This window comes from Mus caroli, chromosome 9, assembly GCF_900094665.2.
Source record: "Mus caroli chromosome 9, CAROLI_EIJ_v1.1, whole genome shotgun sequence".
In the NCBI taxonomy this organism is placed as follows: Eukaryota; Metazoa; Chordata; class Mammalia; order Rodentia; family Muridae; genus Mus; species Mus caroli.
Genome location: NC_034578.1, coordinates 18458678 through 18486528, shown reverse-complemented (window position 1 = coordinate 18486528; position 27851 = coordinate 18458678). Strand labels below are relative to the sequence as shown.

The window sequence follows — 27851 nt, the reverse complement described above, 5'->3', positions numbered from 1 at the left end:
AAAAAAAAAAAAAAAAAAAAAAAAAAAAAAAAAAAAAAAAAAAATTAAAACAAACAAAAAAGATTTAGCAGCACAGACCAAATTGAACTCATAGAGATCTGCCTGCCTCTGCTGAGTACCAAAATGCCAGCCTAATACCTTTCTTTCTTTTTCTCGGTCGTTCCTCTTTGCTACCTTTGGATAAGTGTAGAGACCTAACTTGGAACGCTCCGAGTGGAGCTTCCGGCCTGATACACCGCTTATAGGAGCAAAGGAAGAAGAGCAAGTTTAAAAAAGGATGCTCCTCTGCAGGATACTGCGTGTCTGCTGTTATTTTTTATTTGCAGCACCAAAAATCTTGGTATAAAATATTATGAATATATTGGTCTGTGTTTTCACTACGAATTCGCATAGTCTGGGAAACTGAAGATTTTATAGGGAACGTTGTTTTCTTCCCAGAATGGATGAATCCATAGGTAACAAGTAGCAGCCGAAAGGCTTTTAGTTTAGAAGGCCATCCTGCTTTTGCAGAGAACCAGAGTTCGGTTCCCAGAATAGGGTGGCTCATATGGCCCGCAGTTCCAATTCTAGAGAGCCATCGTCCTCTTCTGGATTCTGGGCAACTACCGAACTCCACCCCTGCACCACCACCCCAAATATATACGTAGAATTAAAATCTTTTCTCTTTTTCCTTTATAACAGGGTCTCCCCAGGTCTCTGACTGTACTAGGCTGGCCTTGTACTCACAGGTCAGTGTTTCTGCCTCCTGCGTGCTGAGATTAAAGACCTTTGACACCTTGCCCACCCACAAATACTTAAAACCTTCATAATATTTAAAAAAAAAAAAAAGAAAGAAAGAAAGAAAGCCACGAGCCGCAGAAGTGGGTGTGGCCTGTAGGCGACTTGGAGCACCCGGAAGCCTTCGGGCCCCGCCCGCCTTCGCCCCGCCCCGTCCGCCCCGCCCCTCTCAGTTTAGGTTCCCGCAGGCCTCAGGGCCGCGGGGGCCTGGCTGCACGTTCCCTGCCGGCGCTCTGCGGCACGGGCCGGTGGGACGTTGGTGGGGTTGCCCTTCTAAGCCCGCCTCGGGTCGCGATGTCGTCCGGGGCCGGGTCTCGGCGGCCGCGGGAGCCGCCGGAGCACGAGCTGCAGCGGCGGCGGGAGCAGAAACGGCGGCGGCACGACGCGCAGCAGCTGCAGCAGCTCAAGCACCTGGAGTCCTTGTGAGTCGGCTGGGCCGGGTGCGGGCGGTGCGGGCCGCCGCCGACGGGTGGGCATCGCGGCCTGGCGAGCCCCCGGCTCCCTCTGCGCGAGGGAGGCGGAAGGACGCGGGAGGGAGGCCGGCCGGCCACTGTCCCCGCCACGGCGACCGTGGCGATGGCAATTGACGCGTCCGGAAGCCGAGCTCGGAGTCCCTGGGGGTCGAAGGACGCCAGCCTCCGTCCACTACCACGGACGGCACCGGCGGGAAGCTCAGGGTGGAAACTGCGGGAGACGCGCGGGAAGGCAGCGGACCCGCAGCCCGGCCTGAGGGTGGAGCCCGATGACCTGCGACACTGTAGTGTCGGTGAGGGAAGGTGGCGGCCTCCCGTCCACAAACTAAACCGGGATAAAAGTCAGAACCGGGGAAGAGAGGTTTGGGGACGCTGAGCGTGGTGAGGACAGGACAAATTGTAGGAGATTGTAGAAGAGGTTTGTTATGCAGACATTTCGTGTGTATGGTGTGTGTGTGTGTGTATTTGTTATGTAGACAAGTCTCCCCGTGTGTGTATGTGTGTGTGTTATGAAGACAAGTCTCCCTGTGTGTATGTATCTTATGCAAACAAGTCTCCGTGGATGTGCGTGTGTGTGCGTGTGCATGCGTGTGCATATTACCTCACCTGCCTGCCACCTTTGATCATTTTATCTATGCTTGACACATCACTGGCACATAGTTTGTATGTTATTTTCTTCTTTCAGTGATGGTGTTTCAGAATGGAGTTTCCCCTCTTATATCCCCACAACCCCATGCAGCCTGTTCGTGTCTAAGACAAGGGCTCATGAGCCTCCCACCTTAGACTAGAGAGCCCTCTTAAATTTCTCTACATGTGACCTCCTTCACCTAGGAAATTTTCACACTACTGCATGAGTATGGGTATATAAAATAGGGGATACAAGTCAAACACTTACTGATAATAAGACATAAGAAAATGTGTTTAAAGCAGTTCTTATATATGCAGTTTTACCATTGATTAGAAACCAAAGCAAATTTGAATACTAATGAGATAGATTACTTGTTTATTTTTACACAATTTAATCTTGGCTGCATATCTGAATGATGAAGGATGTAGAACATCTTCAACATTTTTCAGAATGATTTTATATTTTGATTTTATAATTGTTGAAGCTTTCACACCACTGTCACTATGCATAAGTACATAGAATATACGATAATAGTAGGAATATTGCAAATTTGATCCTAACCAAAAAAAAAATTGAACATTTTTAAAAAGATTTATTTAAGTATATGAGTACACTGTACTGTCTTCAGACACACCAGAAGAGGACATCAGATTTCATTATGGATGGTTGTGAGCCACCATGTGGCTGCTGGGATTTGAACTCAGGACTTCTGGAAGAGCAGTCAGTGCTCTTATCCTCTGAGCCATCTCTCCAGCCCCTAATTGAACATTTTTTAAAAAGATCTATTTATTATTAATATCTTGCCTGCACATATGTACTTGCATCTCCTGCATGCCTGGTGCCCTATGAAGCCAGAAGACTTCATTGAACCCCTTGGGACTGGACTTGTAGTTGTGAGCAGCCATGTGGGTGCTGGGACCCAAACTTGGGCCCTCTGCCAGAGCAGCAAGTACTCTTAACCACTGAGACATTTCTCCAGCACCACGGGACAGTTCTGTATGAAATGTAAGGCAGCAACATTAGCGGCATTTTTAAAATCAAATATTCTGGGCCAGCAAGATGGCAAAGCCCTGCTGCCAAGCCTGATAACCAGGGTTCAGTGCCCAGGACCAACAGAGTAGAAGGCAGGAACGGACTCCTGACTTCTAACCTCTACACATGAGACTTGGCTCATATGTGCGCTCACACTTACATGCACACTAAATAAATTAATAAGTATATAAAAATGTAATATAATAAAATAGTCTAGCACAGTACTACTTGAAAGTAATACTAACTTAATGCTTACAACCCAGCAATGATAATAGGAATATACTGGAAGCCTTTGTTTTTCACGATTAAACCATCACCAGTATTAAAACCTGCTTCTTCAGAATTCCAGCATATACCACAGATGAGCGCAGACATCCAGCCTTGTAGGTGGAACTGCTAGCAGCTTCTCAGATTAGCCTTTGCAGTTTGCTGACGCCTCTCCTGGAAGCAGAGAGAGCACTGAAAACCCAGAGTGAGCTATTGAGATGCATGCATTTGATGATCTGATCCACCCACTGTGAGGAACAAGGGATTTAGTGCTCAGGCTGGGGCAGGGGTTACACTGAACTTAAAACTCTCAGCAATTGGTGGAAAAACAAGGAGACTAACAATGCTGTCTGATTGCTTCTTGCATCTCTGGATACAGCGACAAAGGAAGAATATCAACTCTGATATAATTGACTGGCTCCAGATGGGCATAGCCAGTCTAATGGTTTCTAAGTGTGCCCTGGAGTAGCCACAGAGCTTAAGCTGAGGAAGATCAAGCCAAAGCCCCCATCATACACTTGGCTGAATTGCAGCACAGATTCAAGTTCTCGCCTCTGACAGGGTCAGCCGTAATAGTTAGGACACTGACTGGTAAGGACTGGGTCCTGTACTTGGCCTAGAGATGTAGCAGTTCTCTACTGAGGCTGAAGACTTTGGAACCTCAGATTCTCAAGCGTTTGTCTCACTGTTAGCGGAATAGTCTCTCACTCTTAGCAGAGAATGCATTCACACCTAACCCATGTAGCATTGTCCTGTCTGCATTTGTGTAAAGGAACCAATCCTTCATCATCTGCCAGACAGCAGTGACTTCCCTTGAGAGTTGCCAGGCTGATACTGATGTCCTTCAGGACCCACTGACCTACATCCAAACTTAAGGCAGGCTCCTGCCATGAGGAGGTGTGCTGTGCCACTAAAGAACCTAATGAGTTTGCTGATCCATTCAAGCAGGAGTTTGGGGATTATGTGTGGGAATGGATCGTAAGGGGATGGGATAATGTCGGAAGGAACATAGAACTGCATCTGAATAAGTTTATTGATACAGGCTCACTAGGTGGCGAATCTAGGTTTGATATGGAAGATTACACAGTTTTTTAAAAGGTGTTAAGGGCTGGTGAGATGGCTCAGTGGTTAAGAGCACTGGCTGCTCTTCCGAAGGTCCTGAGTTCAAATCCCAGCAACCACATGGTGGCTCACAACCATCCGTAATGAGATCAGATGCCCTCTTCTGGTGCATCTGAAGACAGCTACAGTGTACTTAGATATAATAATAAATAAATCTAAAAAAAAAAAAAAGATGTTAAAAGTTTGATTGGTTGGCTGAAGAAGCGTTTGTCAAAAGATGGCCTACTGACATAGAGTTGGAGCGTCTGATGTCCCTTGGCTTAATGCGTATACTGTGTAAAAACTAGTCCTCCACAATAGGAAGGCCAGAATTCTGACACACCCTTCACTAATGTCATGAGACAAAATGGTGAGGGGCACCAGCACATTTAAGTGCATTTGTTGTCACCCTTTTCCTTGTGCCAGATCTCAGAGTGGCTATGCTGCTGTTCGATTAGATGGATTCATTGTGATTGGCTTAATTGGGCCATGAGTAGCAGAGGCCAAGTAGCAGCACTAAGTCACCAAAGGCAAGGTGACTGTAGTTATCATACTGAGCAGCATAGACAAAGCAGTGTCCACAGGGACCTGACCTGAAAAGGACATCACATGTAACATGGATTTTAAAATGTCATAAATCCTATGGTCTCATTGGTCATGGTGTTTTCAGGGTTGAAATAGATAAGAAACCTACTATGTTTGTGTTTAATCAGTATAAGCAGAATTCTCATAGGAAAGATAGACTACATTGAGTTGTGGCAAGAGGGAGTCTCAGCCCATGAACCAATTTCTAGACTTGAGCCAGTTTGCAGACCCAGAATAACTGAGTGAAAGGAATGGCAAGGCTCCCCTAAGGAAGAACCTCAGTAAACTTCTAGAGTTTTAGTTAGCATTTCTCCCATCCTTTCCCAGAAGGAGCCTTTTAAGTATATACTAGGGGAAAGGAAACAGACTTTCCATTCTAAATTGGGTGATTCCAGGAGACCTCAAAAAAAGCACTGTGACCCGCCAGTTAAATGGAACCAGGTAATTAATGGAGTTTTGGCTGAAGTCCAACTCATAATGGGTCTCCAAACTCATCTTGTATTTTTCCTGTTCCAGAATGTATAATTAGTATAGATAGACTTGGAAGTCGGCTAGATTTCTGTATAGGGACCCTGACTTATGGAGTAAGGGTTATTATGACTGGAAAGGCCTGGTGTAAGGCATTGCAGTTGCCTCTACCAGGGAAAATAGTGAACAAAGGCAATATTGCCACCTACAAGGAATTTCAGAAATTAATGCCAACTAATAAGGACTTGAAAGATGGCAGGGGTGGTCTTCCACCACAGATCCTATCTGGTTGTGCAGAAGATAAGTATATTGTAGTAAATTGACAAATGACTGCCAAAAACTTAATCAAGTAATAACTTATATTGCAGCTTCTGCACCAGATGTGGTGTCCTTACTTGAGCAGATTAGCGTATCTCCTGGTACATGGTATGCCGCTATTGATACAGCAAATACCTTTTCTCAATACCTGCCATAAGGACCACTAAAGACAATTTGCTTTCAGCTGGCAAGGCCAGCAGTATACTTCTACAGCGTTACATCAAGGGTATATTCACTCTCAGCCGCTCGTGGTGGCTCACGTCTCTAATCCCAGCACTTGGGAGGCAGAGGCAGATGGATTTCTGAGGTCGAGGCCAGCCTGGTCTACAGAGTGAGTTCCAGGACAGCCAGGGCTACACAGAGAAACCCTGTCTCGAAAAACCAAACAAACAAACAAACAAACAAAAGAATATATTAACTCGGGCTGGAGAGATGGCTCAGTGGTTAAGAGCACTGGTTGCTCTTCCAGAGGATCTGGGTTCGATTCCTAGCACCCATATGGCAGCTCACAACTGTCTTTAACTCCAGTTCCAGGGTTTCTAACACCCTCACACAGGCAAAACACCAATGAACATAAAATTAAAATAAGATACACACACAAAAAAGAGAATATATTAACTCTCTAGGCCTGTGTCGCAACTTAGTTAAAGAGATTTTGATATCTGTCTCTTTCACAAAACTTCACACTGGTCCCCCATGTGTTGATGGTATTGCTGATTGGACCAGCTGAGCAGGAGATAGCAACCACTTTGGAATTGTTGCATCAGTGAATAGGGAATAAATCCATCTGAAATTCAAGGACCTTCTACCTCAGTGATTTTTTTTTTTTTTTTTAGGAGTCCAGCAGTGTTGAGCATACAGAGATATTCCTTCTAAAGTAAACAATAAGTTGTTGCACTTGACCCCTCCCACCACCAAGAAAGTAGTACAACCTTTAGTGGGCCTATTTGGATTCTGGAGACAACACACTTCTAACTTGGGTATATTACTCTGGCCCATATACCAAGTGACTTAGAAACCTGCTACCTTTGTGTGGGGCCTAGAACAAGAGAAGGCTCTTGAACAGGTCCAGGCTGCTATGCAGGCTTCTCTACCACTTGGACCATATGATTCAACAGACATAGTACTTGAGATGTCAGTGGCAGATGGGATGCTGTTTGGAGCCTTTGGCAGGCCCCTATAGGTAAATCATAGCGGGGACTTTCGGGATTTGGGAGCAAGGCTTTCCCATCATCTGCAGACTGCTATTCTTCCTTTGAGAGACAGCCCTTGGCCTACTACTAGGAATGATTAGTAACTGAACATTTGACAGTAAGTCACCAAGTTAGAAAGGAACGAGCTGTCCATCATGTGTTGGGTATTATCTCATCCACTAATCACAAAGAAGGCCCACCCAGCAACAATCCATTATCAAATGGAAGTGTTATATACATGCTCAGGCCCAAGCAGGTCCTAAGGGCACAAGTAATTTACATGAAGAAGTTGTCCAAATGCCTATGGTTTCTAGTTCTGTTACAATTCCTTCTGTAACCAAGCATGAGGCTGTAGGCTCGTGGTGGCAGAGTCGTGGGTCATGAATGGGTTTGACAACATGGACTTCTCCTCACCAAGGCTGACCTGGCTACAGCTGCTGCTGAATGCCAGACCTGTCAGTAGCAGAAGCCAAGAGTGAGCCCCAACTATGGCACCGTTCCCTGGGATGACTAGCCAGTAGCCTGCTGGCACATCAGCTGCTTTGGGCCACTTCCTTCAGGGAAAGGCCAACAGTTTTTTTTTTTTTTTTTTTCTTACTGGGACAGATCTTTATTCTTGCACATAATGCTTCTGCCAAGACTAGGCTCTGTGGGCTTACAGAGTGCTTTATCCACCATCACAGTACTCAACACAGCGTTGCTTCTGACTAAGAACCTGATTTGATGGCCAGAGAAGAGTGGCAGTGAGCTCATTCTACCATGTCCCCACCATCCTGAAGCAGCTGGCCTGAGAAGAGTGATGAAATGGCCTTTTGAAGACACAATTAAAACGCTAACTACTTAGGTGTCAGCAGCCTGGTGGACGGGGCAGGTTCTCCAGAGGGTGGTATAGGCTTTGAGTCCTATTCCAGTATGTGGTAGGGTCTCTCATAGCCAGAATCCATGGATTGAAGTGGGAATGGTTCCACTCACTGCCACCCTAGTGACCTGGGAAGGTCTTGCTTCCTGTTCTGCTGGCTTATTGGTTTTGGGGTTGGGGGTACTCCTGCCTGGAGCCACAACAAACATTCCACTGAACTGGAAGCTCACACTTTTCCCCTGGTCATTTTGTCTTCTGATGTCCTTAAACCGACAGGCTAAGAAAGGAATAACAATGTTAGCAGGGGTGGTGGATCCAGATTACCATGGGGAAATTGGATTGCCCTTCCACAGTGGAGGTAAGAAGGATTCTGTCTGGAGTTCTGGAGACCCATGGTGACCTCTCTTAGCACTACCATGTCCTGTGGTTAAAGTCAATGGGAAACTACAACAGCCTAATCCAGGCAGATGACATGGGCGCAGATCCTTCAGGAATGAAGGTTTGGTTCCCTCCTGCAGGAAAAGAGCCAAGACCTGCTGAAGTGCTTACTAAAGGTAGAGAAATATGGAATGGGTAGCAGAGGAAAGTAGTTATAAATATCACTACAGAGATGGTGTGGCTCTTGCAGAGGACTCAGGTCCAGTTCCCAGCACCCACATAGCCGCTCACAACCATCTGTACCAGAGCTGATGCCCCACTCTGACCTCTACAGGCACCAGGCATACATGTAGTTCACAGACATACATGGAGGCAAAACACTCAGACATGCTAATTTTTGAAAAGCATTTTAAAGTACTTCACAGAGTAAAGATTAATGAGTTGTCCCCAAAGACTCCTAACTGTAATCCTGCACTCAGAAGGCTGGGACAGGAAAATGGCAACTGTGGAGCCAGGTTGGTGCATGAAGAGAGATGCTACCTCAAAAGACATCTATCCATGTTTCTATGAATGAGTTCTGCATCCATTTCAGATGTTTCCCCTTCCTACCTAGTCTTAGAACAACTTAGTACATGCTCAATGATATCACAGCAAGACCTAAGGGTACAAAATAGATCTTAACTGCTGTTTTTAAATCTTAAGAACTACAGAAGTTTACTACACCTCCATGGGGTTCAGCATTCAGGAGACTGAGGCAAAAAGATTGTCATGAGTTCAAGCCCAGCCTGGACTACAGAATAAGACCCTGTCCCAAACAATAACAAAAATAACTAGTCTTTTTTTTTTTAAATCTGTTTGTATAGTTTTCCTTTTTAACATTAGTCCTAGTGATTTGGTCTTCAGCTAGAGAACCCAGGCCCAGGTTGTACCACCAAACTATACCTCCATCTAAATGTAGGTTTGATGTTTGGACTGGAGAGTTCTTGTTTTGTTCCTAATTCTGGGATTCAAAGCCTTACACATGATGGGCTAATGCTCTTCCACTGAGGTGCCCACCTCTTGGGCCTCCAGTCCCACATTTCTTTCCTTTTTTTTGTTTTTTGAGACAGACTCTGACAGTGTAGTCCTAGTTGGTCTAGAACTAGAGAGCCAACTGCCTCTGCCTCCCAAGTGCTGAGATTAAAGGTGTGCACCACCACACTCGGCCAGCCTAGATTTTGTTAACTGTCACAGTGGGAACAGATTTATCTTATTTCTTAATCTCTTTACTTAGCACTTGAGTAATGCTTTGAGGTGTGGTGTCTTTTTGAATGTATGAATTAATTTGTGCTAGTAGTAAACACCAGTCACCTTACTTCAAACTTACAGAAACACCCATACAATACACTTTTATGGAACACTTTTTGCTAATAACAAATTTCAAAATCTGTAATTGTATCGCATTCCTCTACAGTGTTAAGATACATGCATTTGGACGCTGTTATAATTGGCCGTATGTTGTTTGTTCAACACTTGTAGCTCAGTGATGAGTTTGGGGATTCATGTACTTTACTAGCAAGTTCCTTCCAGTCCTGATGCCTGAGACTTTGTTGGTATTGGTAATTAATGGCTGCTGATGGGCTATGGCATCTAGCCAAATGACCCAGGTTTCTGTTGGCTTTGCTGAGTTAGTCTTGTGTCGTAGCATAGCTTCCCTTTTGAAAATGTCTTAAATATCTGCTTTGGGAAAGGTACTATACCAAGTCTAAGAAGCTAATTTTGATCCCACCCAGCTATTTACTATGCAGCCTTCAGGGGACACACCTTGCCCTGACCTTTCAAGGCTTTGGATTCATGGCAGTTCTAATCCATCCTTATACTGGTTAGTTTTTGTCAACTTGGCACAAACTAGAGACAACTGGGAAGGCAGAAGTTCAACGGAGGAATTCCCACCACCATCAGATTGGCCTGTGGGAAGTCTGGAGACATTTTTTTTTTTTTGGATTAATGATGAATGTGGGAAGGCCTAACTCCCTGTGGGCACTGCCACCCTTAGACACTTGTCGTATAAGAAGTAGTCTGAACAAGCCATGATCTCTGCTTCAGCTCCTGCCTTAGCTTCAGTCAATGATAACCTGACCTAACCTGTAAACTGACATAAACCCTTTCCTCTCCAAGTTGCATTTGGTTGTGGTGTTGGTGACAGCAACAGAAAACAACCTATGCCGTTCCCCTATCAAGTTATTTCTCCTACATTTCCGAGCAGGAAGGGGAAGATCTGAAGACCCCTTAGGCCCTGCATACAAGAGTCAGAACAAAGACAACATACATCCTTGTGCTTTTCGGTCCCTTCCGGCCTCCAGCGATGAGCACTTCCGGCGGGTGGCGGGGAGCCATTTAGAGAAGAGAGGCCCAGACAGAAGTGTCCTATGTCCCTCTGTGGAGTTCATAGGAATCCTGAGCCACCTGAGTGCTGGTCTTTGTTTTCTGTGGCCTGTTTGATGAAGCCAGCTTTTTGTGTTTTATTTTCTAGTTATGAGAAACCTCCTCCTGGATTTATAAAGGTAAGTGGCTGTGTTTGTCCACTCTATTAAATTTACTTGAGCTTAGTGGTGTAATTAATGGCTGCTGATGGGTTTTCAACCTCCTTGTATCAGAGGTTCTCAGCCTTCCTGATGCTGCTACCCTTTAATACAGTTCTTCATGTTGGGACTTCTGACCATAAAATTAGTTTCATTGCTGCTTCATAACTGTAATGTTGTTACTGTTGTGAATCGTAAAGTATCTGTTTTCCAATGGTCTTAGCTGACCCCTGTGAAAGGGTCATTCAAACCCAAGGGAGTCACCACCCCACAGGTTGAGAACCACTGCCTTGTATGAAAACATAGACCTGGTGAACCCTAACTTGGAACTTTGTCACAAAGGCTATGCCTTCCTAGAAATTTAATCTGCTATCATTCCCTGTCCCAGGAGTCCTGAAATACAGCTTCCTTCTGTCTTGGGCAGAATCTTCTAGAAGCTCTGCTGTCCGTTTTTCTTGTCTTCCTCACTCAGCCATCTCCTCAGTACATTAATGCTTGGAGTCTTGAGTACCCTCAGCTCAGGGAGCCTGTGAAGGGGCCTGAGAGGACACACGCAGTGTTTAGGACAGGGACCCCTGCAGCCTAGTAGGAGGGGACTCAGAAGCAGGCAAAACCCAAAAGACTTTCAGTAAGAGAAACGCTTTAAATAACTAGAAAGTAGAGAAATACTGCAGTTGTAAATACAGTTATGCACTGGTGAAAATCCCCACCCGAGATGCAAGTGGCTGTAAGAGAAAAGGTGCCACGGACTCCTAAGGCTGCCTCTCCACCCGACCTGCATCATGGAAGAGTCTGCTTCTCCCTGGGGGTCAGGTTTTTAGAGCTGTTTTCGTGTGAAGTCTCTCTCTGATGGTCTAGACTGCCTTTCCTCCATCCACAGACTGTGAAAGAGTGAACCCTTTTTGATATATTTTATGTTAGTGCATGGAGGTCCCAAGTCATTCCTGCATGGGGCTTGTGCTTCATCGTGACTCCTGCAGTAGAGCCCAGCTGTCTCTCTGTGTAGCTGTCTCACTGATTCTTCGCCTCTGCAGTCCCTGGGGATGCTGTTAGGGTGGGCGTTGTCACTGAGTGAGAGGAGCCAGACAACAGTAACCTCTCAAGCAGGAAGCAAGGGCGGAGTCCTGTTTTGATTTTGGTTTGTTGGGTTTTTTGGTTTCAGTTTGTTTTTTTGGTTCTGGTTTTGTCCTGTTGTTTATACACTGTTATCTTCCTGTAGGAGGATGAGACGAAGCCAGAAGACTGTATACCAGATGTGCCCGGCAATGAACATGCCAGGGAGTTTCTGGCTCACGCTCCGACTAAAGGACTGTGGATGCCCCTGGGGAGAGAGGTCAAAGTTATGCAATGTGAGTGTGCAAGGGCTTGAGTGATCCCCAGCATCTGTCGTCTACTAAACAAGGTGCAGGGGGTGGGTAACTCATGAACAGGTCTATTTGGCCCACAGTCTGATGGCTGCAGGGTCTGCACAGCAGAGCGTGAGCATTCTGGCCTGTGTTCCCTGCTAGCATCATATATGATGAAGAAGCCAATGGAAGCACAGGTAGGGAGTGATCGAGATGGGTGTACAGCCACTCCAACCTGGCAATCATTCTCTCCCACTCATGAGGATTTAGTCCCCGTGACTGAAATCTGCCTCTAAGCGCTAACACCACATCTGAAGGGTCCTCTATGCTGCACTATTACAGTGTGAGCAAGACTTTCAACACAGGAGCCTTTGGGAGAAATCAGATCCAAACTACAGTGTTCCTCTGTGCACACAGGCTCTATGCCGTACTTCACAGTGCCATACCTGTTCTCCTCACACAGTGTGTGTGTGTGTGTCTGTCTCTCTGTCTGTCTGTCTATATTGCTATAGGGATCAACTGATCAACTGTAGGACACTGCCCATGCCAGATGAGTGCTTCACCAGTCCCTACATTTTTTACTTATCATTACTAATTACTGAGTGTATGTCTGTTGTATATGTGGTTTCCATGGCACACATGTGGAGGTCAGAAGAAAACCTGTGGGAGTTGGTATTCTTCCCCTACCATGGCCAATGCTGTTATAGGCTGAGCTGTATGGCTGACTGGACTCCAAGGCTTATAGCTTCAAATCCAGTGATCTTTCCTTAGCCATAGGGCCAGGGAGTAAGTACTACAACAGCAAAAAGAGCATCCCAGGAGAGACCCCATAGGCGTAATAGATGCACCAGAGCTCTGCTCATAGGCTGCCAGTGTTGAGTAGTGTTTATCCACTAACCTGACAAGAGTGACCACAGGCCACTGGCTCTGGACAGGCAGAGTTCTCCATGCATATTGTGTCCCACCTGCCTTCAGGGTTGTCACACACATACTACAGCATTTCACAGGATGCATCTGTCAGGTTCCTGTCCCATTTTGTTATATTTTGAAATCAGGCATCTCCACGGCCCAGGCTGAGCTTCTTGAATTTGGTTTTTGTTTGTTCCCTTGGTTTTGTTTTTGTTTTTTGGATTTTTCTTTGTCTTGTTTTGTGTGTGTGTGTGTGTTGTTGTTGTTGTTTGAGACAGGGTTTCTCTGTGTAGCCCTGGTTGTCTTGGAACTCTGTAGATCAGGCTGGCCCTGTGCTCACAGTGAAACACCTTTCTCTGCCTTCCAAGTGCTGGGATTAAAGGTAAACATTACCACTGGCCAGCATGGTTTTTTTAGTTTTTAAGACCAGGTCTGGGATTCCAGTCTCTGCATCTCCATGGCAGCTTAACAACCATCCGCAATTGCAGTGCTAGGAATCCAGTGATCTCTTCTGCCCTCCCTAGGCACTAGGCATGAATGTGGAGTATAGACAGACAGACGTGCAGTCAAAACACCTATACAAACAAAATAATAACTTAAAATATTGAAATATATAGAAAAGAAAAATGTTCCCTTCAACATGCTTTGTGTGGTAGCCGGCGTGGACCAGATCAGGTTATCTTTCCAGCAGCCTCTTGTTTCCTCACCTCCTTGGTCAACACCTAAATACAGCTGTCACTTGGCTCTCTATCCCCAGGCAGCCCTGACTTGTCTCCATCTGGATGGCATGAAAAGATGTGGGGGTAACTGGGACCCCATCCTTGCTGTGTCACATAGCTCGGGCTTCCACACCACATGACAAGCCCATATTCACTGCTTTGAGTTGTATGCTTGTTTCTGTGACTTGAAACACGTTTATGTGTGTTTATTTTATCAGGTCCTCAGGACCTTGTGTACTTCTCACTATAAATCTCTTTAGCCAGATATAGTGATGCTTACCTTTAATGCCAGCACTTGGTAGGCAGAGGCATGCAGCTCTCTGTGAGCTCTAGAGGTCTAAATAGTTCCAGGACAGGCAGAGCTACAAGAACCAAAACAAACAACAATTAAAAACATCTTTAAACGGACTGGAGAGATGGCTCAGCGGTTAAGAGCACCAACTGCTCTCCTGAAGGTCCTGAGTTCAACCACATGGTGGCTCACAACCATCCGTAACGAGATCTGACCCCTCTTCTGGAGTGTCTGAAGACAGCTACGGTGCACTCACATATAATAAATAAATAAATCTTTAAAAAAAAGTCTTCAAACACAGTTTCTCTATTTATCAGATCATGATGTAGTTCTAATGGCACTAACATTTTAAGAGAATGTTTTCCTTAAACACAGGCTCAAGCTGGAGAAGTGGTTCACAGTGAAGCGTGCACTGTGCTCTTGCAGAGGAGCACAGCTCAGCGGCCCACAACCACCTGGAACTCCAGTTCCAGGGGACCCCACCCCATCATCTGGCCTCTTTGGGCAGTGCAGTCACGTGTACAAACACATTCTCAGATACATATCCGCATATTTTTAAAAACAAAGTCAGGTTAGTTATGGTGCAAGCCTTTAATCCAAGCACTCCAAGTGAAAGGCGGGCTATCTCTATGAATTTAAGTCTAGCCCTTAAATGGAACAGAAGTATGCCCTTTAAGTCCTAGGGCTTCAGAGGCAAATGTCACTTGAGTCTAGAAATTTGAGCTGTACCTGGGGCAGGTGTGTGTGTGGCGCTTCGTACCTGGTCTACTCAACCCAAGAAGGTACTGTTGTTGAGCAGCTGGAGGCCTTAACCATGGCCTCAAGCGAGCACACTGAGCCGCTCTTTCTCACTAACTGCAACTCCTAGCCCTCAGAATCAGAGCTAGTTCACAAATAAAGACTATTCTACCCTTTCATTATTTTTATGTGTATGTGTGCTTGCGTGAGTTCATGTTCACCACATGCATACAGCTGCCCATGGAGGCCAAAAGAGCATTGGATGCCCTGGAACTGGAGTTGCAAGGGATTGTGGGCCACCGTGTCAGTGCTAGGAACCACCATTGACCCTATTTCTTTTTTTGTTTGTTTGTTTGTTTTTGTTTTGTTCGTTTTTTCGAGACAGGGTTTCTCTGTGTAGCCCTGGCTGTCCTGGAACTCACTCTGTAGACCAGGCTGGCCTCGAACTCAGAAATCCGCTTGCCTCTGCCTCCCCAGTGCTGGGATTAAAGGCGTGCGCCACCACTGCGTAAAATGTAGCGAAGTACACAGAGTAAATTCACATTTTATGATAATTTTACAATGCATTGCTTCATAATATTTGGTGATGAACATTTAAACACTCCTAGCCTGACAAGATTCAAAGGTATGTAAGGAAGCAGTTAGTTGACCCTCATTGCTTTCTGGGACCTTCACGGTTTCATCCATTAATCCTGTAAATCTAAAGAAAAACTTGAATCTACTGAAACATTATCTCAATGAAGAAAGAATATATAGTCTTACGGAACTGTTTTTCTGTGGTTTTAGGTTGGCGTTGCAAACGGTATGGCCATCGAACAGGCGACAAAGAATGCCCTTTCTTTATCAAAGGCAACCAGAAGTTAGAACAGTTCCGAGTTGTAAGTAAAACCCCGCTGCGTCACTGTTTACAGTTGGCACAGATGGCAAATGTTAGCTGTGGAGTCTGTAGTGAGCTGCTCAGTAACTGCTTTCCCCAGAAGCCTCCCAGCCAAGCTCTCAGATGTCAGTACACCTGTATGCATTGTGTGACAGATAACAAGCAGCTAATGGGGGTAGAGGTGTGGCTCCTTTGATAGAGTGCTTGTCTAGTATGCACACAGCCCTTGGTTCCAGCCCAGCACCGCGTTAAGTAAGCCTGATGGTGCGTGCTCGTCTCACACTGAGAAAAGAGCTTTCAGAGGCTGGAGGTGGCTGTGTGCCCGGTGCTTGCCCAGCACATACAGACCCTGCATAGGCTCAGGCCACAGCACTGCAGAAGGAAAAGCAAAGGCAGATACCCTCAGCCTTAGGAACAGGGTTCATTTTCTTTTTCTCAAAGCCAGCACCGTGGGCTCAGCCCCTTCTTTATAATTTGCTATATATAACTTCACTTTTTATTACTAAGGTGAAGGATTTGTCCCAGATCCATGTAAACATAGATGTGTCTTTTGAGCTGGAAGTGGGTATTTGCTAAGATGACACAGGACAGCTCTACTGTCACCTCTCAGAGGTGCACATTCACATCCAGTGACTAATTCTGCTAAGTAAGGCAGGATCTGTGTGAGGTTATTGGTGTTTCTAAAATGGGGCCAACCAGACCAGTGTGGTGACTCGTGTCTGCAGTCCAGTATGCAGAAGTGTCAGGAAGACCCTGAATGAGGCAAGCAGGGAGCCCATAGCAACAGCCTATCTCACGAAAACAACCTCAGAACATGTTCTCCAGGGACGAGGCAGAGGACTGGGTGGATAGTAGCTGTTGCCAGGCAAGCACAGCACTGGAGTGTGAATGCATCCCTGTCATGCATATAAATACGAGGTGGGCATGGTAGCCTGCTAGTGCGCAGAGGGCAGGAGCAGTTCCCTGTGGAAGCTGTCTGGCTGGAATAGCTGCCTTGGGGGCTCTGGCTTCAGTTGAGATGCCTTGCCTCAAGGAATAGGATGGAGAGCTCTGGAAAAAGAGTCCTCACATCAGCCTTGTGAAACCTGAGCACAAACAGCCTGTGATGGCACCACACACCTTTACTGTCACTCATTTCTGAGCGTGAGGCCAGCTTGAGGTCCATAGCAGGTTCCAGGCCAGCCAGGGCTACACAGTGACACTCTGTTGCACATATCTTATGGCTCAAACTCTATTACAAGTACACCAAAAGTTAACAGTAATTATGTCTGGTTAACAAGCAGATTTTTTTATGTTTATTTTTACATATTTATTTCCAGCACTGGGGTAGAGCCAAGGGCTTATTTGTCGCTGTGTTGGTCCCTGAGGAAACAGCTCCTAAGAAGAGACTTACCCTGCCTCAGTCTCAGTCCAAAGCTGACTCCAGTCCTTTTTCAGACAGGATTTCCCTGTATATCCCAGGGTGACCCCAGACTCAGGATCCTTCTTTCATAGCCTCCCAAGTGCTAAGGTTACAAACTCCATCACAGCCACCTGCTCTGAAGCTTTTGACCTGGAGTGAGGCGGACCATCATGGTGGAGAGGCCGGGTGGAGCAGAGCTCCTCTAACGCCCTGACAGCTTGTTAGCCATCAGGTCTGAGCTTGCCTCCCCCAGAGCAGCCCACAGGTACAGAAGATTTGCAGACTCCTCTGGGGTGACAAGTATTGTCTGTTGTTCTTTTTCACCTAAGACAGTCTTAAGTGATTGCAAGCCTGGAGTCCTTAGGAAGCTTGGGCTGAGCTTGACTGGCTATGTGGCCCACTCGCCCTCCACCTCTCTGCTTACAAGCCTTCGGCCCCACCCTGGCTCTGCCACTTGCTTTGTTCTGGACACAGGGTCAGGTTGTGTGGCTGAGGATGATCCTGAAGTTTTGATCTTCCTGCCTCACCTCCAGGGTACTGAGATCACAGATGTGTGCCACTGTAGCTGGTTCTACAATGCTGGGGAGCAAATCCAGGGCTCTGTGCACCTCACCTCACCTCAGGGGCTCTGTGCAGCCTAGACAAGCACTGTGCACCTCACCTCACCTCAGGGGCTCTGTGCAGCCTAGACAAGCACTGTGCACCTCACCTCACCTCAGGGGCTCTGTGCAGCCTAGACAAGCACTGTGCACCTCAGCCTGTGTTTCTAAGCACTTAGATCTTTCCATAGTAGTGCCACCGCCTGTGGTTGGTTCTGGGATAGGTGTTTCATGGGATCTTTCTCTTTTTTCCCAATTTTTCTTAATATTGGTATGTGAGCGTGATTTTGCCACAGCACTCACATGTGAAGGTGACACAACCTGAGAGAGTCAGTTCTCACCTACCACATGGGTCTTCGGGATCAAATTCAGGTGATCAGGCTTGTGGGCAAGAATCTTAACCACTGAGCCATCTTGCTGGCCCGTTTCTGTATTCTTAGTATCTTGTTTAAGAATGAGTGTCTGGCTCATGAGTAGAGGCATTTCCTGCCAAGCCTGCTGGCCTGGGTTTGCACCCCAGAACCCAAATGGTAAAAGGAAAAAAAAAATTTCTGAAAGCTGTTCTGACTCCATAAGCACACAGTTGCACACAAGCATGTACACATTTGTGTAATGTGTACTGCAGAATAATAATAATAATAATGAGACTGCAGAGATCGCTCAGTGGTTAAAGGCACTTGCCCATCTTCCAGTGGACTTGAGTTCCATTCCCAGAACCCATATCAGGCAGCTCACATTTTCTATAACTCCAGTTCCAGGGTATCTGATACCCTCTTCTGGCCTCCATGGGCACCCTACACATATATGACATACATGTACACATGTACTTGAATAAAAACTAAAATGCTGTTTAAAAAACATAAACACACACAGATTTACGAAGAACAAGAATATGTCCTTCAAACCAAAGCATCAGTACAGATTAGGAAAGAACATACTGTCACGCTTGGCGCAGGAGGGCTGGGCATGGAGCAGCATACCTCTGATCTCGCAGTCAAGAGGCTGAGGCAGGAAGAGCTCTTGAGCTCTAGTCTATCCTGGTCTACAAGGAGAATTTCATGCCACTAGGCTATGTAGTGAGACCCTGCCTCAAACAAAAAAACAACAAAAAGATGCTCTGGAATTGGAGTTGTAGACAGTTGTGAGCTGTCATGTAGATGCTGAGAATAGAAACTGTCCTGGAAGAGCAGCGGTGCTCTACCCACTGACCCTCTTCCCAGCCCTTCCTATAAAATTGAGTATGGAATAATCAACTATTCCCTGTATATTCTAATCGGAGAAGTGTTTTGTACCCTTAGTGTATCTACAGTAATAAAGTCTGAGTATGGTGGCACACAGCTGTGATCTCAGTATTCAGAAGGCTGAAGCAGGATTGCTGTGACTTAGGGGGCAGCTTGGTCTACATAGTGAGTTTGAGGGTCATCCAGTAACTGTTTCAAAACTTAATAAGACTTACCTCCAAAAGCCCTAAAAATTATAGGCCTTTAAAGGGATTAGAATACATTGTAAGACAGGTGTGTGGTGGTTTCTGTTTGAGATTCCAGCACTTTGGAGACTGCAGCAGGATCAGCATAGTACAAAGCCATCCTGGACAGCATTGTGAGGCCTTGTCTCAAGATGCGCTGGACGCAGTGCTGACCCAGCACTGCAGGGTGCAAGCAGGAGGGTCAAGACTTCAAGATCATCTGCAGCGCCTTAGCAAGTTCAAAGCTAGCCTGAGCTATATAGTAAGATCTTATGTGGTTGGGAAAAGGCATAGATGCTGATATATCTATCTTCAAGCTACAGGAAGCTAACTGTATTCTCGGCACTCAGGGGGCTAAGAAGGGAAGGTTAAAAACTCAAGGCCAGTCTGAGCTCCATTGTCAGTTTGAAGCCAGTCCAGGATAAATAAAGACTCTCAAACTTAACAACAACAAAATCTACATCAAATATTCGTCTCTGTACGTAGAGGTTTAATTTTTACATGATAAGCAGTGCGTTGTAACTAACCAGACTGTGACCCTCCATAACCCGTAGGCACATGAAGACCCCATGTATGACATCATTCGAGAGAATAAAAGGCATGAAAAGGATGTAAGGTAAGGCTGCTCATCGCTACCAATGTCCTCTCTCTTGTTGTTGGGGTTGTTTGTTTTTCTTTTTTTTTTTTTTTTTTTTTTGAGACAGGGTTTCTTTGTGTAGCCCTAGCTGTCCTGGAACTCACTCTGTAGACCAGGCTGGCCTCAAACTCAGAAATCTGCCTGCCTCTGCCTCCTGAGTGCTGGAACTAAAGGCATGCGCCACCACGCCCGGCTCCAATGTCCTCTTGAAGTCTGAAACCATGCAGTGTTATAAACAACACTGGGAGAGCAAGATTAATCACTGAACAGAGATGTCAGGTAACAAGGAGGCCAGCTTCTACTATAGATCCCTAAATATGCTGTGGGCATGCCTCGACTTGTGGACAATCACACTGTGGTGTGTGTGTGTGTCTATGTGTGGTGTATGTGTGGTGTGTATGGCTACAGTGTAAGCCAAGCTGGCCTCAGTCTCTGGAGTGCTGAGATGACTCATATGCCACCACACTCTGTCCAAGTTTTTGTTATTTTCATTTTTAGACAAGATATAGGAAGGGGCTGTGGTTCAGTTGGTAGCACGTCTGAAGCCCTGGGTTGTGTCGGATCCCCAGCACGGCATCTAACAGCTATTAGGATGCACACCTATAGCACCATCACTTAGGACATGAACGTAGTCACGATTGACTGGGTCTGAGTTGAGGCTAGCCTGGAATAATGAAAACCAGGAAGGTGTGTTTGCTAACTGGCTGTGTTAGAGTTCTTGAGAAGCTGCACTCCTGTCAACAGTGGGGATGGCTCAGTAGGTGTGCGTTTGCTAGGAGCCACGAGGGCCTGAGGAGCAAGCACAGATATTTAGGACAATGAGAAGGGGAAGGGATGTCTTAGCAAGGCAGTTCCTCAGTGCTGCTTGATGAAGTGTTGCTGTGGTGGCTCTGTCTAGGATCCAGCAGTTAAAGCAGTTACTGGAGGACTCCACCTCAGATGACGACGGGAGCAGCTCCAGCTCCTCGGGAGACAGAGAGAAGCGCAAGAAAAGGAAGAAGAAAGAAAAGCACAAGAAACGCAAGAAGGAGAAGAAAAAGAAGAAGAAACGGAAGCACAAGGCTTCCAAGTCCAGTGAGAGCTCTGACTCAGAGTGATAGCACCACCCACAGGCCAAAGGACAGAGCCGCCGCCGCCGAGAGCGAGAGCCTGGACACCTAGCACAGCCGTGGGCCCTCACTGCCTCCTGGTGCCGAGTGACCACTGCAGAGCAGGTGGGCTCCTGCAGCACCTGTGTCCTCTACCCTGATGGTCACCGTTGTCTGTGACTGCTTCAGTAGGCCGCTGTAGTGGGAGGTGATGAGAAGACCCAGAAGAGGCAGACACTCTAGGGCACTGCCACAGCGGCGTTTGCCCTCCATGGTGTGGTAACTCATTTTCCATGAACTTAAGGCTTCACCCTTCTTTGTGGTTTGGGATAATAAAAGTCCATGTTTTATTTTTCAAATGTAGTCATTATTAATACAGACAAGTCTAAACACTACATACTTCTTTTTGTCACCCTAATTCCAGCTGGCTTACCTGTTTGCATTGAAGTTTTTCAGAAATATCTCATGTAAACCTAAGTGCCTCTACATGCCTCCGATCCCAGCCCTGGAAGAGACTTGATACAGAAAGATTGCCGAGTTCATGGCTGGCCCAGGCTAAATAGCAAGACCTTTATTTTTAAAGAAAAGATCTCATATGCTGCCAACATGATATATAGGATGTTTTGTTTCATTTTGAGACTGGGTCTGACTATATAGCTCTGTCTGGCCCAAGGCTGGCTATGTAGAGACTGACTTTAAAGTCATAGACATCTGCCTGCCTCTACTTCCTAAGTGCCAAGATTAAAAGCATCTTCCACTATGCCAGTGCATATAGGGTGTGTGTGTGTACATGCACATGCGTGTCTGAGGACAACCTCAGATGTGACTCTTAGGTGTCCTCACTGGCCTGAAGCTCAGACTGGCTGGCCAGTGAGGCTCAGGGATTCTCCTGTCTCCACTTGCCTAGCACTGAATCACAAGTACACACCACCATGCTGGCCTTTTCACATGACTCCTGATGCTTGCAATGTGAACGATATCTCTGGTCCTACAGATAGCCTGACATGCTGACTGTTGTGTTCTTGGCTTTCTAAAATGAACAGTCTGAAAAGGACCCTCGTAGTATCCAATATTTGCTGCCTTGTAAGTGTAAGCTTGGCTGGCCAAGAGTCCTAACATCTTCACAGAGGCACTAACTCAGAAAGTGGCAGGAAACAAATCCAAGGGAAGCGTTATACTGAGCAGTGAGCTGTATCACAGAGCACACCCATCAACCCCTCCCTCCCTCATGTTTCGAAATCCCAACCTACCCACGCGCCCGCAGTGAAGACTCGATGTGCCAGAGTTGGGGCAGGGTTGGTGCCACGAGTAGAGAAGCTGCTGCTGCTGCTGCTGGTGGTAGTTGTGCCAATGCTGTCCACACTCTTTGTTGGTTTTGGCTTTTGGTTTTTGAAGATGGTTTCTCTGCATAGCCCTGGCTGTCCTGGAGCTCACTCTGTAGACCTGGCTGTCCTGGAGCTCACTCTGTAGAGGTCTGCCAGTCTCTGCCTCCCGACTGCTGGGATTGAAGGCATGCACCACCACGCCCGGCTGGACTCCAGTCTTACTAGCCTACGTGTACATGCTGCAAGCAGGGAACTGGCACAAAATGGAATTCTCATAAATTCAAGCTGTGTCAGAACTGGCCAAAGGCTGTTTATCAGAAGAAAATGGCCAGAAATGTCACTTCAGACCATAGCCAGGTTTATTCTAGGTCAGCCTGTCTGTCCTCTCCTCATGATAGATACCAAACAAGGGGAGAGGCCTCGCTTTCCCCAGATAATTGATTTGAGTAGGTAAATCCTCCAGGGACTTAGTACTTGGTAACAGATGGAAGACAGTAACTCACACACACACACACACACACACACACACACACACACACACACTGCTGCAGGGAACTGCCACTCTACTGCAGGCCCAGGGAAGGGTCTTAAAACTACTAAAAATTAAAAGGGGCAACCATGTTCCCAGTGTAGAGAGATGCAGGCTTCTTCAGTGAACTCAATAACAGGAAGGAGAGATAAACAGAGACAAACATTGAGGCTTGGGGTATAGATCAGTAACAGAGTACACCCGTGTCTGATCCCCAGTACCATGCACACACACACACAGACATACTACACACAGGCACACAGACATAGACATGCACAGACACACACACAGACATACTACACACAGACACACACACAGACATAGACATGCACATACACACAGACATACTACACACAGGCACACTCACACAGACATACTACACACAGGCACACTCACAGACATGCACAGACACACACAGGCACACAGACATAGACATGCACAGACACACACACAGACATACTACACACAGACACACACACAGGCACACACACACAGACATACTACACACAGACATAGACATGCACAGACATACTACACACAGACACACACAGGCACACAGACATAGACATGCACATACACACAGACATACTACACACAGGCACACTCACACAGACATACTACACACAGGCACACACACAGACATGCACAGACACACACAGACATAGACATGCACAGACACACACACAGACACACACAGGCACACACACACAGACATACTACACACAGACATAGACATGCACAGACACACACACAGACATAGACATGCACAGACACACACACAGACATACTACACATAGACACACACACACAGACATATACACACAGACATATGCAGACAATACACACAGACACATAGACACACACACAGACACACACAGACACATACTGACACAGACACAAAGATACACAGACAAAAAAAAGATACATACTGACATACACACACTTTTCCATAAACTGAGAGGGTAAGATGAAAATGTATAAAATAAGAACTGAACAAAAAGTTTTCAATCTCCTTTTAATATTACTTAACATAAGAAAAATAAGAGCTTAGATATTGCTAGCCTTCTCTGGTGTACAAAATGGCTATTTCAAAGAACAACTCTCTCTGTTTAGCAGAGGAAATAGAACCTTGGGGTTTATACTGCAGAGCGTTAGACTGGCCACCTCCAATCCAGAGCTGGCCTTGGTGCCCAAGTTCACAGCTCATCCTGGTGTCACCAGCAGCGAAGTCTTCATTTGTCTCTGGAGAGATCTGAATGAAAAGACAAGTGACTTCCACCCGCAGTCTATAGAAATGTTCTAGGAAAATAGTTTCAGGTCTACATGGAACCTAGAATTTCAGCTGGATCTGAGAGCTGGTCTTCAGCAAGCGAAGGTCAGCCGCTCTCCTCTAGTTCTGCAGGTGCTGGGTGCCCTAGCTGCTAACAGCCATGAGGAGCCGGCTCTGCTGCTTAGATGAGGTTTTTCAGCTCAGCGTCTGTCAGCTCGTTCACCTCCATGATCCTCTCTAAATGCTCCATGTACCGGCTGTGATCATGAAGGAAATGTGGGACTCGCATGTTTTCAGTAACTGCCAATTCTTTTAAGCGATCCACATCTTCATAAGATACCTGGAAAAAAAAAAAAGGAATTGTTTTTGCAACTACAAATGATATTTAGAGGGGACCAAGGACATTAAACGAAAATGTGTGGATGTAAGGCCAGGTGTGGTGGTTCACATCTTTAATCCCAGCACGCAGGAACTTGGAGGCAGAGATAGGTGGGTATCTGTGAGTTTGAGGCCAACCTGGACTACACAGTGAGACCCTGTATCAAAACCAAAACCAAATGTGGTCTGCAGAAATACAAAAAATGGTTGGTTACTTTCCTTTAGTACAGTAGATGAAATATTTATGGCTGCGGGAAGCAGATATACGGCCGCATGGGCCAAGATGTTTACTGCCTTGCCCGAGCATGCACAGTGAGGCTGCATGCGTGGGCTGCCTGCCAGGCTGGACTGTTCCTCGTGATCTGGACCTGACCTGAGCTCATGCCTGGAGTGTGTGTGTGTGTGTGTGTGTGTGTGTGTGTTTGTGTGTGAATTCTGATTGGATGAGGTGGGGTGGAGCTAGAGGAGGTCAGTTGCCGCGAGATAGGTTTTAGCCCTTGCACTAAGTAGAAGCTAGTTGTAGTAAGAGAAGCTGTTGTAAGGGGAGTTTTGTAAGAAAAGCTGCAAGGAGAACAAGTAAAGAAGCTGTTGAGTGAACCCGACTTAGTGTCCGTGTCATTCCTGTCACTGCAGGAACGAAGGACCTGTAGCATATGGCCTCTTATAACTGAGCATAAAAAAGAAAGTCAGCGCCTGACTTCACACCCTGTCTTGGAACTAATTCAGTCTGTGTGAGTGTTAGGCAGTGCGCTCCCTGTGTGTTCGCCGCAGACTTTTACCTTTTTGGTGCTACTGGGAATCCAACTATGGCGAAGCATGTTAGGCAGGTAGTCTACCACTAAGCTCCATACTCAGGTAGGAGAGACTTTAACCTCAAACAAATCTCTTGATTAAATAAAAGACAGTGGGATCAAATCTGAAGAAGGAACACTCTTACATCCTGGCTTCCTGATTCTGTTTATTAAGCTGGCAGACATAATTTGTTAGATTCTCTTGCTTTAACTGAATTTTTCTAAGCACTTAAAAAACATGGTAAACTCTCCCTGCTGGCCAGAGGTGCTCTGCTGGGGAGGAACTGTCCCCACCCTTCACTCGGCTCAGCAATTCGTCCACTGTGGCATCTTGGACAGCTTTACGGGGATGGCCAACTCCTTTTGGGTCAAGATCAAGAGACTCTCTCCATAGGAGAGAATGTTGTAAAGGAGCCATAACCCTGGCCTGAAGCCTGTGGTGGAGGAGGTCACAGTCCTAGCTGGGAAGCTACCGTTACTGTTGGTAAAGGGAGCAGAGTTCTTACCAGATCACCTTCTAAATAACCATGGTCTTGCCTTCAGGTGCACAAACACTGCTCGCAGCTGAGGTTCCTCCTACCGTGGGCAGTAGTTAATGCAGACTCATAACCAGTCAGAGTGTCAAGAACTAAGCGGCCGTAAGTGGGCCACCTATGGCACTGCCCCAGACTCTGGGAATATGGAAGAAGGGTCAGGAAGAATGCCATCGCTGGCGTGTGGGATGCTGAGTTCTGGGCTGAAGTCACAGTAGCTATGATGGCCTCCACATGACCTGAGGCTGAAGGGAGGATCAGGAGCCCCACCTCCACCCCCCAAGTTGGAAGCAGTTAATGGCTAATGGCAAAAGAGACATTTTGTTTGGTAGTGCTACCACTGGTGGGCTGCCCGTGTGTCTAGAATCACACACACACACACACACACACACACACACTCCCATAAGCAAAGGTAAAGAAACTTGAGTCATTGAAAACAGGCATGAAGTCAGGAATGCTAGCAAACACTTTAATCCCAGCACTTGGAAGGCAGACATAGGCAGATCTCTGTGAGTTCAAGACCAGCCTGGTCTACACAAGGCTGCACAGTGAGGAATCCTGTCTCAAAACAAACAAGCCCACGAAAAGAGGAACTAGTTAGAAGAGAAAAACATTGACAATTCTCTAAGTTATTTTTACCTTTAAATTCCAAATCAAGGCTGATTTTATTTATTTTTGAAACAGGGTCTGTGTGTAGCCCTAGCTGTCCTGGAACTCAGTATGTAGTTCATGTTGGCCTTGAATTCACAGAGATCTCCCTGACTCTGCCTCCTGAGTGCTGGGATAAGGTGTGCACCACTAAGCCTGGCTTGGCATGGCTGATTTTAAACAGCCCATCTTCTGATCCCCACTCTTCCAGGGCTGGCAGGAAGTCTTTTTGAGAAGAAACCACAGTCATATTGCACTTCCGTCTTATGGAAAGGAAGAGCGAGCCACACAGCATCACTGCTGGCTGACAGGGTGGGAAAATGGTGTAGTGGGTTGGCTAGATCCAACAATTCCTTAGGCAAATTCTAACGCAGAGCAGGGCCTTGCACTCTGTAACTGCGCTGCTGCAGGAGCTGAGGGAGCTGCAGGAGCCCGGGGCCTGGGGGTGGGGGGTTGGGGGTTGGGGCATGGCCAGAACACAGTGCAGGCGAGGCAGCGAGGGCTGGGCAAGTGCCACAGCACAGCCCTGTGGAGTTCAAGGCCAGCCAGGTCTATACAGTGAGTCCTGGGCTAACAGGGCTACATAGTGAGACCAAGCCTCCAAAACAAATACAACCAGGGCAGGAAGGACAGGCAGCCTCTCCTTGAGGATGGATGTAGCTAGAGACTTCTGAGTGGAGCCCATGCTTACTAACTGTTCCCAATGCCTAACACCCGAAAATGATGCTAAAATCTCTCCCACTTGTGCTCAGTAAGTGGAGTGGCAGGGGCCAGATGACAGTATGTCTGTTTATAACCGGGCTTGTGAGATATATACAGATTTTTTAACTTTGTCAGAATGTGCTCAAGTGAGTGCTTGTATGTATGTACCTGCCTGCTGCCTTTCGCGATCAGAAGAGGGTTTGGAGGGTTTGGAGTCCCTGAAACTCAAGTTCCAAGTGGTTATGAGAGGCCATACGGGTGCGGGATCAAGCCCTGGTCCTCAGCAAAGCTGCAAACACTCTTAACCACCAACTCATCCCTCCAGCCCCCAATGCAGCTTAAAAAGATTGTGTGTGTGTGTGCGTGTGTGTGTGTGTGTGTGTGTGTGTGCGCGCGGGCCTGAGGCCAGAAGTAGGAGTTCTGTGTGGCTATGAGCAAATGTTCTTACAGCTCTGAGTCTTTTCCCAGGTCCCCAGGTCCCCAGGTCCCCAGGTTCTGGAATCCTTGGAGTCAACTGTTGAGACTTGTTGCTTACAAAGGATTCCTTGCAAACGTCAGGGTTTACTGACAAAGGACCTGGTCACTGGAGACCTTGATGGCCACACGCAACAAGATTTGTACTGCATTTTAACTTTATACCGAATTAATGATAACACTTGTTCACAGGAGACCTCAAAAGAGTCATGTGTCATATTTATAGCTTCCTTTCAAACACTCTTAGAAAAACATTTTGAAGAAAGGTATTGTGGTGCTCGCCCATAATCTCAGCACCTGGAAACACTGTCTCCAAAAAAACCAAGTTTAAGGTCACCTTCAGCTAGTTGGAGGCCATCCTGGGCTTCATGAGATCCAGGTTCAAAACCAAGCAAACCCAAAACTGATGGTTTTTTTTAATAGATGCACATATAAATAATGAACATTAAAAAAAAAAGAAAGAGGGAGGGAGGGAGGGAGGGAGGGAGG

General features: G+C 46.5%; 2 protein-coding genes across 8 annotated transcripts in view; one reads left to right on the top strand and one right to left on the bottom strand.

The window, feature by feature from the left end:
- The first annotated feature begins 941 nt into the window (after positions 1-941).
- On the top strand, positions 942-21071 carry Rp9 (RP9 pre-mRNA splicing factor). Its single transcript, XM_021172565.2, has 6 exons — positions 942-1199; positions 10592-10622; positions 11860-11989; positions 15431-15522; positions 19542-19603; positions 20523-21071. Exons 1-6 carry the CDS (start codon positions 1072-1074, stop codon positions 20719-20721), a joined length of 642 nt encoding a protein of 213 aa, XP_021028224.1. The 5' UTR covers positions 942-1071; the 3' UTR covers positions 20722-21071.
- Positions 21072-23564: 2493 nt separating this feature from the next.
- Positions 23565-27851, bottom strand: part of Kiaa0895 (KIAA0895 ortholog) — a 50795-nt gene continuing 46508 nt past the window's right edge. For all 7 annotated transcript variants that reach the window (XM_029481777.1, XM_029481775.1, XM_021173170.2 and 4 more), the window contains one exon: positions 23565-24176. In XM_029481777.1, coding sequence (XP_029337637.1) covers positions 24018-24176 — 159 coding nt within the window. In that variant the 3' untranslated portion in view covers positions 23565-24017. The remainder of the gene's footprint in view (positions 24177-27851) is intronic.